Source organism: Sardina pilchardus, chromosome 21 (assembly GCF_963854185.1).
Source record: "Sardina pilchardus chromosome 21, fSarPil1.1, whole genome shotgun sequence".
NCBI lineage: Eukaryota > Metazoa > Chordata > Actinopteri > Clupeiformes > Clupeidae > Sardina > Sardina pilchardus.
Genome location: NC_085014.1, coordinates 12,580,021 through 12,599,030, shown reverse-complemented (window position 1 = coordinate 12,599,030; position 19,010 = coordinate 12,580,021). Strand labels below are relative to the sequence as shown.

General features: G+C 40.5%; 2 protein-coding genes across 2 annotated transcripts; one reads left to right on the top strand and one right to left on the bottom strand.

Annotated features, from left to right (window-relative positions):
• Positions 1-1,009: 1,009 nt before the first annotated feature.
• On the bottom strand, positions 1,010-8,174 carry sfxn1 (sideroflexin 1). Its single transcript, XM_062524786.1, has 11 exons — positions 7,982-8,174; positions 4,835-5,004; positions 4,507-4,677; positions 4,066-4,164; positions 3,893-3,968; positions 3,286-3,371; positions 2,909-3,036; positions 2,674-2,723; positions 2,334-2,383; positions 2,083-2,130; positions 1,010-1,253 (listed from the first exon to the last, which is right to left on the bottom strand). Exons 2-11 carry the CDS (start codon positions 4,996-4,998, stop codon positions 1,157-1,159), a joined length of 969 nt encoding a protein of 322 aa, XP_062380770.1. The 5' UTR covers positions 4,999-5,004; positions 7,982-8,174; the 3' UTR covers positions 1,010-1,156.
• An 8,296-nt stretch (positions 8,175-16,470) lies between these two features.
• On the top strand, positions 16,471-18,926 carry LOC134068958 (uncharacterized). Its single transcript, XM_062524785.1, has 2 exons — positions 16,471-17,016; positions 17,903-18,926. Exons 1-2 carry the CDS (start codon positions 16,661-16,663, stop codon positions 18,756-18,758), a joined length of 1,212 nt encoding a protein of 403 aa, XP_062380769.1. The 5' UTR covers positions 16,471-16,660; the 3' UTR covers positions 18,759-18,926.
• Positions 18,927-19,010: the final 84 nt, after the last annotated feature.

The window sequence follows — 19,010 nt, the reverse complement described above, 5'->3', positions numbered from 1 at the left end:
AACATACATTGAACATACACACTGCCCTCTGGAACTCAGCGCAAAGATCCATACATGTTGTCCTAACATGGCTCCTGGTTTGGCCTTGGTATTTTAGTCAGGACACATAGACTTTGAAATATGACCTTATATAACATTTTCCTCCAATCAACTTAAAATGACTACATATATTTGTTTGTTCATGCATGGTTGGCAAGCAGAATACAAGCAGTATCCATACAGAGAGTGTTGTTTTTTTGCTGGACTATGGAAATACATACTTACATGTTTTAGGTTTTGCAAAGCACCAGTAATATTCAAATCAATATTGCCATCATCATCAGATCACTGTAGATCAAAGGTCCATTCATTGAGAGATTGTGTAAGATCTCTTACTTTGAAAATGAAATTGATATAAACTGTAAGACTTTGTGATTGTGTGATATATTGCACAGTCTCAAAATTAGAGGTACCATTAAACTTCATTTTGAGGTGATTATGGATTTGGTCAAAATCTAGATCAGGAGCAGCCTATCTTTGTCAGATTGAATACTGATTTTTGCAATAACACTTAATCAAGAAAACAAACAAGAATAACATTTGAATATTACCTCTTGACAATTTGTTCTTCACCTTGCATGGTATTGTATGGCACATGGAAACATTTTGGCAGCAAACACAATTATCAAATGATTACAAAAAATAACCATGTGAGAATCCAAAGAGCTACATCAGCACCTCTCATGCAGTTCGCCCCTAAGAACTAGCATGACCTGGAAAACTACTTCATTTCCCACAATTAAAAACAAATCAAATACCAGTCAAGAAGCTTACAAAAAATATACTGACATTAGCACAGGATGGTTGGAATGCGTTTTGAGTGTGTGTGTGTGTGTGTGTGTGTGTGTGTGTGTGTGTGCACAGTATGTGTGCGTGTGTATGTGCATGTTGGGGGAGGGGGGTTGCCATGTTTTTTTTTTGTTGCACATATGTGAACTGAGGAAAAAAAAAAAAACAAGAAGGAAAAAAAAACACAATGGGAAAGAGGAAATAAAAAAAAAATTAAAAACAAAAAACAAAAACGTAACTTTGGCAACTAGCGGAGATGACTGGCATTGAGCTGGACTGTTGTGGCAGTGCAGTGATGATGTTAGCAGAGGGCCCCTCGCTCTCCCCTTCATAGACCTTTGTTGAAGTAGACTCTCTCCACTCCGGGGTGGCTGGCACGGATCTTCTCCTGCAGCTCCGGCTCCAGGCGGCTCACGGACATCGAGCTGTGGATTGGACCGCACAAATCAGCGATTGAAGCGCAACGCACATCAGACAACTGAATGCCCAACAGTGAGCCAGCCGAGCACAACCTCCCTCGCATTCTTACAGTAACAGTCCCACACAGGCACAGTGCAGAGAGCTCAGCAGGAGTCAGTCTGAGTCACTGCCACAGATGCATTTGTGCTGAATTATTGGCCTTGGAGAAACTAATAGTAATGTGTGTGATTATGCCTTGGTAGTACACTGTTTACTTATTTGTATTTAGGCCAAAATTTGGAATTTTATTTTATTTTATTTTCATCATTATTAATCAGTACACCACAGTAATTTTGCATACAGTTATGGTTTTGGCTGGGTTGAGATGATTTAGATATTCCCATTTCAATCTCAATATCATGAACGTTTTATGCAACAGCTCTGATAAAAACAAGCTCTACATGAAGTCCATTCATTGCAGGCAGTTTTTGGTCAGAATGTCCTTCCTGTACCCTCCAAGTCTGTTGATAAAGTTTAACAGCAACCTATCAAGCCAAAGCTCAATCTCAGTCAAAATACAGCTCTTCTGGTGTTTATCAAGGAGTATAAGAGTACAACTAATATGTCTAGTGGAGGTTAAACTAAAAAGGTTATATTTTGCAATGGGTTTCAAAGATCTGTGTAAAACTGAATCCCTATACAAAATATATATCACGTACACATTATATAGCAAACATGTCAGAAAAGAGAAAGAGTAGTATCCCCATAACCATCTCAATTCCAATTGGTAATACTTCTACCCAGTAAAAAGCTAGCACACTGTTACAGTTAGCCATGCAGTAAGAGGTCACCAACCTTTTCTGGGGGAAGAGTGCACAGCAGAGAGGGGTTGCAAACACCAGGCTGAGGAGAGAAGAGGGGGTGGGGGTTTGGGGGGGGGGGGGGGTCACATAAACACGTCTAAAAGGTCAGATACACTGCAGTGGGTGTCCCTGGCACACACCGGACACACAGCCGCGCAGCCACTGGATCCTCCACACACACCACAAATCTAAGTGCCATTAATCAGTAGCGTGTTGCACAATCCAACTCCCCCGGCCACTCACCAAAATCCCACCAGGCCGACTTGAATAGGAGCACTCATCCATGGGAACCTCTGAAAAGATCAGACAGAGAAAGGGGGAAATCAGCGGGGCCCACCAGAGAGCCTCGGCCCTGGAGGCCATTGTACATACCATAAAGCACTCACTGGCATGTGAATGAATGAATGCAAGGGAAGGTTTTTTTTTATTATTATCATTATTCCAGAGCGTGTGCAGCCAGCACTGTTCATTATAGTGTAGTTCTCGGCTAGCTTTGCACAAGCACGTCGGGTTATTTGTTATGGTAGCACACATCATTTACTGTGCAAGGGGGATGACATTAGATGCATTTGATTCCACACACCTTTAGAAAAGCCTTCTTTTCCAGCGTGTTCATTAGGAATGGTGGGATTGCTAGGGCAGAATAAGTATGTAGTTATAAAATAGTATCTAATTAATTAGTAAGCCAATGTGTAGTTAATAGAAATTCAGAAAAACGTAGAGGCTCACAAACCTTCCGGAGGCCTTGACACTTCTGATCATTTTCTATGTTGTCTTAAAAAAAAATAAAAAAAAATAACAATAACCAGAAAACTCACCCATTCCAGGAGATGCCATAAGAATTCTAGACACCACCACCTGCGTGATGGCCTGCTGGGCGGCATTCGAGGACTCTCCTAGTCTGTTGTCATTCTCGTCTAAAACCGGAATGCCATGTTTAAGCTCCCTTGAAGAAAAATGACAGAACATTATTATTACAATATTCATTACACCTGTGCCAAACGCCAAATCATATTAGCTGGGTATTTGGTACTTAAGGGGGTAGAGGGTCAGGGTAAAGGTGTGTGTGTGTGTGTGTGTGTGTGTGTGTGTGTGTGTGTGTGTGTGTGTGTGTGTGTGTGTGCGTGCATGCGTGCGTGCGTGCGTGTGTATGCATGTCTTTGGGGGGTGGGTAGGTTGAGATGCATCCACTCACCGTTGCCTCATAAGAGGAATATTGATACAGTTAGCAGCTGCCACCGCAGCGAAGGGCACAAATCGTCCCAGCAATGGGGACACATGCTGTGTGAGAGAGACAAAGTGTGAATGCTTGGTGTGAAACATCCTCCTTAACTTCCAAGAAAACACACTTGTGTCAGTCTTATGTTTTCTCTGAAATCATGCATCTCACTTTATTTATCTGTTGGCCAAGCCCTGACATTATTCCCTGAATACAAAAACTTCTCAGCACAAATCAACTGAACATTTCCTTTTAAAACCCAAAGAAAAATATTATCTTTACTTGGAGTAAGGGCAAGAATGTTCTCAGTCACTGGCTGAAGAGAGAAAAAAATGTGTGACTGGTACGACTTTGAGATAGCCTAATCAAAATAAGATAAACTTCTTTCCACAAAAGCTATCTGAGTCTAACAAAGGACTTCAGAAGAACACAATATGCCTTTAGACTGAGCTCTCAATCGTAATTGTTATATCGGAACTCTCAGAGTCCATAATTGAATTTGACAATTGAATAAATACCACTGAATTAAAAAAAATAATAAATATAAAAAAATGCAACATAATTCGAATATCGCTGAAAATACCTTTGATAGAGCATTAAGTCCTAGAGCAGTGACAACTGCCCCAGTAGTTGCCGACACATAGGCTGTTCCCAGCTGACTATAAATGAGAATTTAGGGATTAGCTTTCTTATGTTTAAGATCAGACATTAGGTTAAAATAGACCAACACAAGTACAAGAATGAAAGGCCACTTACTTAACCGTAAGGGGAGCATCCCCGCTCCTGTTGGTGTAGTTTACTATAGCGTTGAACGACTGATTGATCCACTGCCAAAGCACCACGGCTGGAGTTGTTCTAGATTGAAATCGAAGATGGATCGAATATGAATCAGAGCGGAGAGGAACTGATTAGAGAAGACACAGTAAAGTATGAAGGTGTCATCCATGTGCAGATATTTCAATGATTATCTGAGGGCTAATAAAGCAGCATTTGAAGCATGAACGTGCATTGAGGATTGGGAGAGCAGTGTTGGGGATAACACATACTCAATACCTTTCTGTACTACTAAATCTAGTAGTTTAGGTGTGCTGTTGTGCATTCATCAAGCACAATATGAATGCAATATGAATGCAAGCTGCTGTTGTTGTAAAAGGCATAGTTGCAGGTTAAGAGTAATGTTAAACATAGTTGGCTCACTTGTAGAATGTCATCATGCACCCCGTGATGGTCATGTTCATTGGAACCTGAGCGGACATTCGACCAATCAGAATCATTTTCTCTCCTGTGTCCGGATGAAACGCAGAGTCAAAAATGTACTTGGCCTTCCATAGCTCATCCTCTGTGAGACCTGGAGTGACAATCCCTTGTCTGGAGTGAACAAACAAACAAACAAACAAACAAACATTCAGATGAACAAATAATATACAACACGCATGTTAACCACTTCTCCAGTTCTTTTTGTCTACCTATGCAATTTCAACGAATGAAAGGATAAAGATTAGCTCAAGCTCTGGTCAATATTTACTTGTAGTTATGGATAATCTGTCGGGCCTTTTCCAATTGATCATTGGACAGAAGGATGTTCCGGGGGTCTGTGACTGTAAAGAAGTGTTTAGCCCTCCCTTCGAAAGTGCTCTGATCCCATCGTGGCTCCTTGATGTTTATGGATGTGGAGAGCTCCGCTGCCATGGTTCTCTGTGGAGGACAAAAAAAAAAACCCACAAAGATAATGGATGCAACCAGTAAAACCAGAAAAAGCAAGCAAGAAGTAACTAGCAAGCAAGAACTCAGCAAGTAGACTGTCCCTCTTCCCAGTCTAAACACCAAAATATTCAAAATATGTTCAACATGTTTTTCAAAATATTCAGGGGTAGGGTAACTCTTTTACTGTACATTGAACATTAGTCTGGGGAATCTGCATTGTACTTCTACTGCACAAGAGGCATGATCAATAGGCATAGTTCAAATGTCTCTGTACGCATTTGGATAGTCCTTCAACCATCAGACCAATGATCAATGCACCTGGTGGATTAGGTAATTTGTGATTGGTTCCAGCATACGGTTCCAGCATCGCAGAGGGCGAAATCCAATCGGCGGCAGATCGGGCTGGGTTTACCCAGTCTAGGGTAACTCTATAACAGCATGAGGAACTTGCACAGAATCAGTCAGGGCATATCATGTGCCAAGACTGCTGACATTTACTTTGTATTCAGGAAATTGCTATTAGCAAATATAGGCCTACCCCTGACACATACCCACAAATTAAAAAGAAAACTTAAAGACAGATAAGGCATTATATATTTTATTTCTGAAACTTTCTCAATTACTGGATTGTCATTTAGCCTATTAGTTTTGACACCATCATAACTTCTTAAATCTGAAGTGATGAGCCCAGTGACATTTCAGCTATGTCATTGGGTCTCTGACACTGACAACCTATTGTTTAGGATCTGTTTAGTTAAACCAACATTTTAAAACGTTTACTGTTAAATTGAACTATTGTATTGTTTTCATTTGTATGTCGCTTTGGACCAAAGCGTCTGCCAAATCCCATAACCATAACCACATGAACAGGCGTGTATTATTTTTGCAGTGGACTACTTTTTGGATAGGACAGGACAGTTGCCTAAACCTACATGATTGTTATTTGCGGAATCCACCAAGTAACCAAGGCTTACTGTAGGCTGTAGTTGGTTAGGCCTAGGCTACTGCATTTCACGGAATATTGCATTATTATTTGCCTCTGGGCTACTGTGACACCTCAGGGGTAAACTAAAGAGCAGTCAGTCACCAATCTCTCTCTTGGAAGTTGAGGTGACAATTCGTTTCTCTCTTTTTTTGCCATGCTCTCGAAACCAGAATTTCTCCACATGATCATTTCTGTGACAAAGGAATCCCCTTAAACGAATTTCTCGGATGACCTATGAACAATTCACAGCGCTGGATTCCACTAAAGATTAGCACGCACCTCTGCTGATTCAGCATAAAGTTGCCATGGAAACCGCTGACCCGCCAAATGGGGTTTTGGAGCGCACGTAGCCGCAGGCGGACACTAGGATCACCCCTGTTTGAAGCAACCATCCAGTGTTATAACATAAAACGTTTAGACTTCTGGCTTGGTTGGATACATACATTGAACCAGATATAGCGCTCTAGCCAATATCTGATATTGGCTGGCTACACAATGGCTACACAATGGAAACCCCTATGCTGTTCTGCTTCTGCGACACTACGAAGCAACAAGGTGCATTATCACCCTTAAATTGATATTTGCAGTATTGTGCAGAAGTCCATATAGCCAATAGCTTGATCCGCAAAGGCATTTCGGGTATCTCAATGTCATTTTCTTCTACGACAGTCAGTGGTTTCGTTCGGAGTCGTACACTAGCCTACACCATGTAGGCAACCCAAGTGCGTCGAAAAAAGGAAGGTCAGGTCCAAGCCTCGCGTAGAGGCTACACAATCTATCCATATTTATCGAAACAGCTCAAGCAAGTAGGCTACTTGATGCACAAAGCAGCAAAAAAGCTTTCCTTACAGCTATTTAACCATGTACTTGCTTGTCATACAAGTAGCGGTATCAACGCAGGTTCTATGCTGCATAGATTTTATTAACGCAAATGTGGCTTTTTCGAGTCTACCATGATGCAATTTCGCCTGAAATGACACCAAACATGGCTGCACGAGCAACAATAAAGCACGCATTCCAGTCCAGACAGTTGAATGTGGAGGGGGGGCGGGGATGCTGTCTCTTTAAATTGAATTAATGGCCATGGGTTTCTCACGAGACAACTTTCGTTAGAGCGTATGGTGTCTTGTGGAGCATCACCAGAGCAATTTATTTTGCGTAATGTAGAAAAAACACAAACACAAGCGCAGACAACTAAAACGATATTCACAGTGTCGTATTGCATCATTAACAGGATTTGGCAATGTTTCGCTGTCATGCAACGTGGGAGAAATTAACGCAGTTCAACGTTAGGCTACTATTGCGCATTGACAGCTTGCCGTCTTTAGAATGAACTTTAGACGGAGTTGGCCTCTGATAACGTTTACCCCATTCCCAGCCCCTTTCTTGACCAATCGTGTGAGATTATAGCTACATATTAACCAAGAGGTGAGTTCAATAGTAGCCCAACGGTTATCCATCCATCGCGTTAAGAGTTACACGCGTTTCTTGACACATCAAGATCAAACGCAACCTCACGAGAACTGGCAGAACAACGAAAAGGATGATGCAACAATGTTTCCGCACACTACACTAAGGATTTTTTCGTTCAAATAAAATTTCTGAGCATTTCGTCATATCTACTGGGCAAATGGAGGGTCCCTCCACAAAGGGTCCCTCCATTTGCTAGAAGTCTAGCCTTTAATATGGTCAGCACTGTTGCCACATTAAACAAACCGCATCAGTGGGATGGTTTCACCATGCGATGGTGCCTGCACCAGATGTTATTGTAAAAAAAAAAAAAAAAAAACGTAGCCTGTCTGCAGAACCATCTGACAAACTCCAGCTGTGCATATTCTATTTCAACCGCTGCCACATCCTCAATCCACTTGATGACAGCCAACAGTCTGACGTCTGCTTTAGAGCAAGAAGGGTAATTAAAATAGACGAGAGAACAAATGCATGTAAACCAAAGAAAATATGAAGAGAAAGCTAGTTACTTACATTGCTAAAAATCCTTGTCTACCACAATCACGGCAGCTCTCAAGTGATCCCTCTAGCCTATCGCTCAAGGGAGCTTATTGGTACTTCTGACTGATAGGTGAAGCAAGCGTTAATAGGTTCAATATGGTGACTTCCTCCAAACCGAAGAAATAGTAGTCCAGTGTTACTGCTGAGCATGTCGTCGTCGCAAAATAACTGATGAAAAAGAATATGAGTTGCACATTTCGAGAATCATCCTACTAGCTAATTACTGCAGTTTGACGCTAGGAGGAGTTGCTTATTTTATGGACTCGAAGAACTAGAAATAACTGGATTCTACAATAGGGGACTTTTATTTTGTTACTAAGTGGAACGGACTCCCCTGTTGTTGGTGCAATTCACACCACTTTTGTGAGGGGTGACAGTGCCCTGCCACTGTAAAAAAAAAAAAAAAAACTTCAATAAGAACAAGACAATAATGTGTACCTCATACTTAATCCAACCATTTAATTTCACATGATGGCTGAATTTCTTTTCAAACAATATTTGGTGTCATTGTTCCATCATAGCCTACTTTATGCTGATGCCACTAATGATGTATGGAGTTAGTTTAGGTGGATTAATTATTCATAGTCTGTGTAACTTCATACTGTTTAAACGTGTTTGCATGGTCAGCATGGCCTTTGACACTGGTCATAGTTCCTGTTATCATCCATTTGCCTTTTTATGTACTCATGCCACCATGACTGGTCTGGGGTTAACACACATGGTTGGAGAAAGAGAAAAAGACATTTGTGTTCATAACGCTTTTTCTTTTACATCACTCACATTTTATACGACTCAATTCCATGTTCCACATTCATCCTAACTGAATACAGCACAACAACATTGACAACATGTTGTTGGAGACAAATATCCTATTTTGGACTGCCTTGATGGGTCCAAATTTTATTTTGGGTGGTATCAGAGATTCAGGGATCACTCTTATTCTCGAACAAAGATGCGATGAGGCCAATGTCCAAGGACAGTGTGTGAGGACTGAGTGCACTGACTGAGACCCGTATCTTCAGCGTGGAACAAAATACAGCTTATGACAAGGTTCTTATGAATCTACTATCTTGAAAGGAGCGGCAATCAAGTGTCATAAAAGTTTTATTTAGGGGGTAAGGTTGTGGCACTATTAGTCTGTAAGGATTATTAACAGTATCAGGGTCAGAGCGGTGTAACACATTATTTTGTACAACTACAAATGACTTAGCCTACTGAGATTTCTGCAGGACTTTGCCTTTTTACAGGTGCTCCCATAGGCAAAAGAATATTATAAAGCTCCTGCTGTTGCTGAGTGACATTCAAATGAGTTGACGGTCACATTCAAAATCAAAAGACCACCACAAATTAGAATATGACCATCAACTCTTTGGAATTTCACTCAATAACCGTAGGATGACATCATAAAAATGTGCAGTAGGCTAGTCTATTTTTTCCAGAGCTGTAATTGGAAAAGGTGTGGCTCTAGGGACTCCACAGCGCCCTATAGCAACCCTTTATGAAATGACAGTGACTGCGTTTACATGCATGTTGTGTTATCATCCCGGTTATGAGGCTTACCAACAATAAAGTTCTATTAGCACTCCTTATCCCGGTTTCTATAATCCAATTGCGCGTTTGCCTGAGAAACCGGGATAAGGTGTATACAGAAAAGTATAGTTGCGCCCCTGCTGGAAGTCAAAAATCAATGAGCCTTTTCCATAGTCTATCCAGTGTTCTTTATAGATCAGTGGGAACGAGGAAGGAGGGAAGGGGGGATAGATAAAAAGACGAATGAGAGGGGCCCATTTTACTAAATTGCAGAGGTGGAAAGCTCCAACTTCAGAGAGTAAAAGTTTTACCTGTGCACTTACTGTAGCACAGGTGATCAATTAGCTGCTCTACCCAGCTGAAGAGTTATGCTAATTAGAATCAGCTGGTTTAAATGAATGGTTGGCATAATATCGTAAAGTGTGCACACAATTTACTAAATCAAGCCCACAATCTAATACATTGAGTCCACAAGTTGGTAAAATGAGACCACTAGTAAAACAAGCACACACTGGGCCCCTCTCATTCGTCCTTTTTATCTATCCTCCCTTCCTTCTTCGGTCCTCGTTCCCACTGATCTAGATGAAGAATGATGGCACAGATATGTGGTAGGACTTTTACTTTCTGAAACTGGATTTTCCCACCTCTGCTAAATTCTGCACACAATCCAGTAACATGAAACCACAATTTACTAAAATGAGTGCACACTATCTCTACATATGAAAATAATAACACCTCCCGAGCTCTGCACTCTGTGATTAGGTAAGGCATCTGTTTGTAGCCAGTCCACTTTATCTATGCATTTGTGTCTTGTCCTTTACGGTATAGTCAATGCAGCATGCCAACTCATCAGCACAGACCTGTCGCTTATCAGCCAATCACGGTGGTCACTGCAAGCAACCTTGTGCTTGAGAATCAATGTCGACCAGGAACAGAGCCTTTCTTTTATCATTTGAATTTTTGAAAAGCTTCTCAGAGAACACGTTTAGTTAAAAAAACGTTTAGTTAAATGTGTGACTCACTGACTCAGTACTCAGTAACATAAAACGCTTTGTGAGTAGTGAGTTAGTTGTAAAAAAATGTGGTAAAACATATTTTGTTCTGTCCAAGAACTCTGAAGCTTGAATGGGTGTTGGCGTTTCTGAGAAAAATCAACACAATATCTGACATGCAAGTTTATTCATGTATAACCTACGGCGATATCCAGGTCACATCATGTCAGTAAATGTTGTCATGCAGGCAGTGTGTGGTATATGGATGGGGTAAAGCTCTGTGTGTCTGTCTCTTCTGCGCTGGAAATGTAATTGTGAAGACAAATATTATAGTTAAATGTATCAAACAAGGCCTTAATTGCATGAAGACAGAACAAACAGGGCCTGCAAAAGATTTTCTTGATTTGCCATTCAGAATTAGCTAGCGCCTATTAAGGCAGGATGGGAACACCCAGGCTAATTCAGAAATGACTCATATAGCCCATTCCTAAGCATCATGCAAGAAACTTTTTGTTGATGATATTTCTAATGCTTTCATTTTGGTACATTCAGCGAAGAAAGCAGAGAGAAAGAGTGAGAGAGAGCGTATATTGTTGATGCCAATTGGGCAGTGATAGAAGATGGTATGGTCGAGTGAGGAAAGAAGTAAAGAGGAAATAAGGTCTTGTCCAGTTAAAAAGTGTCATAGTTTAGTTTAGGGTAGAGTTATTTTTGGCTTTCATACTTACATATCACATTAAACCATGGTAATCTGGTCACATGTAGACCTACCCAAAATGGCCTGTGTTTTTACATAAAAATACAACTTGCCTCAATATCTGTACACAGTTTTCTAGTAATTTCACATATACACAGGAGAGATGTTAAATTCCTCACGCTAGGGGATTTTACACAGCAGTCAATCTACAACCAAACCTATTTACCATCCAAATCAAAATCACTAAAAAATCACATCACTAACAAGAACATCACCAACAGAACAGCCTTCAAAGGCATTTCACTTTTGTTATCAAGCAAGCATTTTTCTTCATATGTGTGTCATTGAATTAGGCCCACAACACCACCAGAAGGCTCTACAGGTGTCTGGTGTCCCAGGCGGAGCAGGTGCCCCAGCCAGTGTTGATGTTCTCAGTATTGGTCTGTGCTTTAGGAAATAATTAAAATAAAGATGAAGATGATGACAATTTGATACATTACCCAGCAGAGGTGTGTTAGTTCTGCATGATGTTTAAATTACGTTTTGGCACATTCAGCAAACCTAGGCTATCTGCATACGTGAACAGTGTAACAGCGCCACCACTACACTGGAAAGTAGGGCTTCCGATGCCGAAAACTTTTGACAAATGTGATTATATATTATATAATTACATAAGACATAATATCATCTGTTATCAAAAGGTTGAACCATACTTAAACGTGCCAGGAGACAGATAGTTAACATTACATTGGTTAACAAAAAGCAATCAGGACATAAAAAGGAAAAAAAATATGCACACATACATACATATAAATAAAATGACACAGAAAAAAATACGTCTTAAAAGTAAAATTTAATAAATATATAAAAAATTATAAACGCATTGCATGGAATTAGAAAGACCCACACATTTGAGTGCATTTTTTGGATAACATACTGAATAAGCTCCATCTAGTGGATACAGTTGGTAATACTGATAGCATGCACTGCGGTTCACTTACAACCTACACCAAGGGTTCCCAAATAGTTTGGCTGAAGTACCAAATTACTAGACTGGGTAAACCCAGCCCAATCTGCTGGCGATTGAATTTCGCCCTGCAGCTCAGGCTGGAAACCTGCACATTCATCTCTCCTGCTTCCTGTCCATGTTTGCTGGAATCTATCACAACGTGTATCCATGCACCAGGGCACCTGGATAGTTGGTCTGATTGGTTGAAGAACTATCCAAATGCGTTCAGAGTCAAATGTTCAGAGTTAGTGGCGTGCTCAGTCCTCTTTGTTCTTTTGATGCTGCTTGTTGTTGGGTCCAAGGTAAATAGTTTGTGTAGAAAAGGAGAATTTCTCCACGACCAAGGCACTCTAAATGATTTAAAATGTCTTTATTAAGAAACTGACATGTCCAACATGGACCTAAAAATGCCCATGCGTAGCAGCTGGGGCCTACATCAGGGCCTTCAGAGTCATTTGAACTATGCCCATTGATCATGCCTCTTGTGCAGTAGAAATACAGTGCAGACTACCCAGACTAATGTTCAATCTTAAAAGATTGAGTTTAGTCTGGTGATAGTCAGACTACCAAATTATGTCAAGCATGTCAAACCAAGGGCCAAAGCATCCAGGATTAAACACACATATACCTGAAAACATTCAAAAATGGAAAACAAATAATTTCACGCTCACAGTTTGTTGATGCGATCAAGCATTAGTGCTAACATTCAGTTTACAGTAATTAGGCCAGGTTACATTGTTTCAATTGGAATACCCTGTCAGTAGGTCTACACGATGTGAACAGGTACTGTACGTGGTGTGCTGTGGTGTGCAGCGTGATGCAACGCTATGTTTAGAGCAGCGCTTGTGTCGGATGCTCTGTCCATCTGTCCTCGCTAAAGGCCTAATTGGTGGAGTGCTGCACTGATGCTTGTCCTTTACGGATTTCATTCATAGTGACCATTGGGTTACCTGTCTGATCAAAGCCCTTTGTCCAACTCAGAGTGTTAACTCAGTTTGGCTGAGCGGCCAGATCTAGGAAGACGGCTATTCTAAACTTTTCCAATCAAAAATGATGGAGGCTACCAGGCTCTTGGGCACTTTCAATGCTGCAGATCATTTTTTTGTATCCTTCCTCAAATCTGTCACGTCGTTCATCGTTCACACAGCCCTGTCTCGCAGGTCTACGGACAATTTTCTAGACCTTGTTGCTTGGTTTTCACTCTGACGTACACTATCAACTAAGACCATAAAGAGATGTCTCTTGTGCGTATAACTTTGGTTCTTGTTCTTGTGCAAAGAGTTTTATAAGTGATGTACAACATAGTATGTAATCATCTATGTGCAACCCCCCCCCCCCCCTATAATAAATAAATAAATAACATAATACATAATGTTTCTACATATACATTTACACATAACATAAATACATCATAAATCATACTGTCATAGTGCCAAAGTTTCACAGTGTCTTCAGAGCCATAAGCTTATTTCTCAGAACACTGAAACCATCTCTCAGTGTAGGCCTACTTAATGAAGTCTTCAGTGATCTTGTTTTCATTGTATCCCTCTCTTGCTTTAGGCCTCTGCAGTTCTTATCAGAAGGCTGGGGAAAAAGAGAGCAACATCCCAGTACATTAGCATGGATGAGAAAGGAGGTTTAGTATGTTTCAATTACCAACGACTACAGAGGACTTGCGGTGACCATAAATGTCGCCATAACATGTAAAGAAAGCTTTCAGTCATGTGTATTTCAGAATAGGTTTAATCCCCAGATTGCGTTGACCTATATATAAAATGTACCTGTCTTCAGATATGTTGTCTTTTCAGATATGATAGGCAATCAACTTCATCTTGGGCAAATAATTCCCTAAAGAGATGGATTCCAACTTACCCTCAGCTGTAGTTGCCTCAGTTTTGCCCTGGTATTATCAATGACATTCTCACACTCCATGTATCTCTCACAGTTCATGCTCTTCAGACTGTTTAAGGTGATGTTCAGCTCTACAAATGAAGTCTCACACTCACACTGCAGGAACAGAGAGTGAGATTAGTGCTGGCGCAGAAGACTGAGATTAGGAACTGGTGCTGAAGAAGAGTATGCAAATGTTGTGTGATATACAGTAGTAAGTCTTTTACTCAAAGGAGAATAGCTCTCAGAAGTGTGAACTGAGGCACTCTGGCAGCAGCTATGTGAGTACATTTCTTATAGTCCCTACGTGTAGAGCTTTTACTGTCTACGACTTTCAGTTTTACATCAAAAGACTGTCCAGCTGTTAATCTGATCCATGATAACAATTGAGGGAGAATAACAACAGCAAACTTACCACATTTTTAGCATGAGTTGGAGTGTAAACGTACGTCCCATTCTTTACCTGCAGAACACAAAACCACAATGTGAAAATTTAAACTCATACAAAGTAGGTATGTTTTACACATATACTGTAAACAGTCACCATTCAAAACAGACACTTACATAGGACACATGAGAGCTGTTCTTTAAAAGATCCTTAAGATTTGCCATTATAATGCTGCAAATATCTTCATCATTTGCTGTATGGAGGGGTAGCAGAGCAACCAAGAACAAGAATAACTTCATGTTGTTCATTGTAGATTTCGATATCAGTGAGTGATTACCAAGCCGGTTTACATGTATATATAGGCTACAACAGGAAGAGAGGGTGATGTCCTGGTGATGTCATGCGGGATGTCAAGATTAGCATACGTGTAAAAACCCCATTGTCACTTGGGGCCATTCTGTGTAGGCTATGTGTGTGTTTGTCTCATTGGGAAATTCCCAACAGTCAGTCTTAGAGGCTTATATCATATACTGTATATTAGCCTAGCCCATTTGTTAACCGTTATGCATTCTAAGCGCCAAGGAGTTTATGTTTTTATTATTACCTCCACCAAGGAGGTCATGTTTTCATTGGGTTTTGTTTGTCTGTCTGTCTGTTTGTTTCTCTGTTCGCAAGATAACTCAGGGAAGGTCTGAAATGACCCAAGGAAAAGAAACGATTCAATTTTGGGAGTGATCCGTATCACCGTCTGGATCCTGGAGGCGGTTATGTTTTCGCTTGATGGAGGTCTGTAGGCCTACTCTCTGAGTGCTTTTCTAGTTGTATATAGGCCTACTTTGAATTATTACAATGTTACATTACGTAAGGGATAACGGCCGACGAGGTGACCGGTTCGATGGAAATAATGGCTAGGTGGAGGTCTAGAACTCCGGCGACGAGGGAGATAAAGTACAGTAAAGTGTTACCTAATTATCCATAATGAATGACACACAGACACTATGGAAATCCCAACCCTAAACACATTGACATCACAGTTTCAGTCTCAACCAAACTCTTCCTGTTTGAACAGTATAAGTAATGCCTTTAGCTGTCATTGCACATTGTGATTGAATGTGTATACTATTCAAGATGAAGTACGTGATGATCATGGCCTTTTTTCTGCCTCTTTGCCTAGCAGCCACATTTACCGATTTGCGAGAAAATCTCAAGTGTCTGCAGGATGAAATCAAACGAGGAGACGTCAACTTCAACTTTGTAAGTAACTGCTGTGTAACTTATGCAAGATTAATTAATATGACCTGTGTTGTTTGAGTCGGTAGTAGTATTTGTTGAGATATTTGATCAATTGGTCATTTTGATATTTTCGTTACAGTCAGCCTCCATGCAGCGAGAATTGTGACGTATTTCCTACTGTATTTCCTACTACGCCCCCATCTTCCGGTTAATTTCCTTATTTACATACCGCTGCCCTCATCAGCCGAGCGATGTCTAGCTCTTCCACCAGCACGGTCTGGCCAATCCAAACTTTTCTCACCTGTCATCCTTCGTTGGTGAACACACTACCTGTTCCGATTAGAGTTGGGACATCCCTCGCCATCTTAAATAACTGTCTGAAAACACAGCTGTTCAGAGAACATCCCCTATAGCACTAGGCTAGGCTACTACAGACACTCGTTGATGCACTCATTGTGATTTTTTATAATATATATATTTTTTAATTATTGTTAAAATTGGCCTTACAATCTTTAAATGTTTTAATCATGTTTGCATGTCACTTTGATTAAAAAGCGTCAGCCAAATGTAATGTAATGTACATCTGACGCTAACCCACGCGATAATAATATAGCCTACGGCGCCAAACAGCGACAAACATTTCTGGTTCTTTACAAGGCTAGTGTTTCTAGTTTTTGCCAGCTTAAGAATGGAAAAGGTTTTCCGGTATCAAAAGTTAATGCGACCCAGTTCACAACATTGCTGTGTGCCGTTGTGTGTTGTGTCGGCAAGGTACAACTCGGCTGTAAGCTTTCATTCATTTCCAGTGGAAGAAGGTCTTAGGAAAAAGTGGATCGTTCAGATCAGGAGGGATGACTTCCAAGTAACAAAAAACACAAAAGTGTGTAGCGTTCATTTCAGAGCGGATGACTTTATGGAAGGGACTCGTCTGAGATGTCTCAGAAAAGGTGTTTTCCCTACTCTGTTTGAGTGGAACCACTTCCAGGAGCAGCCGCCGAGGCTGAGTGTTTGGGAACGTCGAGAGAGACCGCTGACCCCTGATCCTGACTCGGACGTAGACGAAGTTATGGACTTTGATGTGGAGAGGACTGGGCATGATTACTGTTCGGTACCCGAAGCTGCAGCTGTGGACATGGTGCTACATGAAAACTCGGAGTTAAAGAGTCAGGTTGAAGACCTACGGAAGCAATTGGCGCAGTCAAAGATCATACACCGCTTTGGTCTTCAGCGATTTGCTGGGTCCGATGACGACATACGCTTTTATACAAGGTAAGATAATGTGGTAAGCATTTGTTATAGTGTTGCATTGTCCTACTGCAAAGCTATGTGTAAGTCTTTTATGCCATGTAAGAAACCAGTGCATGTTTCTGTAACAGCTAGGGTTTCAGGCACTTTGAGGCAGTCAGCTTGAGATTTTAAGTTTTTTATCTAACTAAAAGCATCTATGCAAAAAGTGGCACATATGGCTATATTCTAGAGGTCCTCCACAATAATTATGTGAGAGTAAAGTGGATGTAATGAAATTACTCTTTATTATAATTCTGTATAAACACAACTATTTAAAAACATATTTTCAAAGGTCAGAGGTCAAAGGTAAAAAACACACTATAATAAATATATTGAGCAAAGATTTTTGAAGTTTGAACCTGGAAAACAATGGTGTTGGCTCCATAAGTAACAAGAACATTCATAGGTGTTAAGTAGTTTTACAACAAATTGGGAAAAAGTCAGACTAAATGGGTCATTTAGTGAGTGGCTCTTTCAAATGCAAATTCAGGTGAATGGGCCTTTTGAATGGGCCTGTTGCAGGTGAGAGAACTGAAATCCTAGGAATTTATTTTATTGTTTTTACAAAGTGCCATTGATACATTCTCTTCTAAAACATATATATTTGGAAACTAGTTGATTAAAGGTTTCTAATGGTGTCACTTATATGTTTCTAAGACAAACATAGGCAGAGATTGAGATGTGTGTTTGGAACAGTTTTTCAAATCCCCAGGGGGGGATTTAGACTACAGAGGGTTAATATAGGCCTACTGAATTGTGAAAAGTATTTGGTTATAAGTTATTCTTGTTAATTTAGTAAGGACCCCTTTTTCAGGTCTGTCTTAGCCTACCATAGTAACTGAAGGGTGCTACATTTCTTTCTTGACAGATTTGCAACATATAACCACCTGATGGCCTTCTGGAAGCTGATTGAGCCGGCAACTCACAGGATGATTCGGTCAAATTCCAAAGTTTTCAAGGAGCCTGGAAACACTCGGGCACTTCCTGCAGTCGATGAGCTCTTCATGTTCTTGGTATATCTCTCCTTAGGCCTCAAGCAAAAGGACCTTGGTCATCGTTTTCAAGTACATCAGACCACCGTAAGCCGCATCATAACAACTTGGGTCAACTTCCTGTACTTTGTCCTAGGGTCAGTGTGCATTTGGATGCCGAAAGAGCAAGTACGAGCCCATCTGCCAGAAGAATTTCATAAATTTCGAGACACACAAGTTATTCTAGACTGTACAGAGATCCGCTGCCAAACACCTTCCTCTTTGCTACTGCAAAGTGAGGTCTTTTCAAATTATAAGTCGCACTGCACCTTCAAAGCTTTAATCGGAATGGCACCTCATGGTGCAATAACATTTGTGAGTGCACTTTATGCAGGGTCTATTAGTGACCGGGAGCTGTTCAAACAGTCAGGGATCATTGACCTTCTTACCCCCGACATGGCCATCATGGTGGATAAGGGCTTCTTAATTGATAGACTAGTGCCATGCAAAATCCACCGACCTGTTTTCTTGACTAAGGGGAAACAAATGTCAGTTGATGAAGTGACACACACTCAGTCTGTGGCTAGGCTCAGGGTACATGTTGAGCGTCTTATCCGTCGAGTTAAGGAGCACAAGTTGTTTGACACAGTCATCCCCATGTCCATTTCTGGTAGCATAAACCAACTGTTCACAGTGGCATGTTTGCTTGTGAACTACCAATGTGGACCACTTGTTAAGGCATGGAGCCACTGAGTACACACTCTGTTCTGTGTTCATACCTCTAATCAACAGAAAGACAGTGATTCCTTACACACATTTTATTATAATTTCACACGATACACAACACAAAAAACTATAAGAATCTAAATATATGTATATACATGTGTTGTAATATAATGTAAATAATTCTGAATATTTCAATAATGCTGTATAAAGATATATATATATAGCCTATGTGTATTGTAATATATATATATATATATATATATATATATATATATATAT

Coding starts and splice junctions, on each gene's coding strand:
- sfxn1 (XM_062524786.1), bottom strand. CDS start 4,998: ATGGCAGCGGAGCTCTCCACATCCATAAACATCAAGGAGCCACGATGG. Junction 3,037..3,285: donor ATTCCTCTTATGAGGCAACG/GTGAGTGGATGC, acceptor TTTTTCTTCAAG/GGAGCTTAAACATGGCATTC. Junction 2,131..2,333: donor GTCGGCCTGGTGGGATTTTG/GTGAGTGGCCGG, acceptor TTCTCTCCTCAG/CCTGGTGTTTGCAACCCCTC.
- LOC134068958 (XM_062524785.1), top strand. CDS start 16,661: ATGGAAGGGACTCGTCTGAGATGTCTCAGAAAAGGTGTTTTCCCTACT. Junction 17,017..17,902: donor GACATACGCTTTTATACAAG/GTAAGATAATGT, acceptor CTTTCTTGACAG/ATTTGCAACATATAACCACC.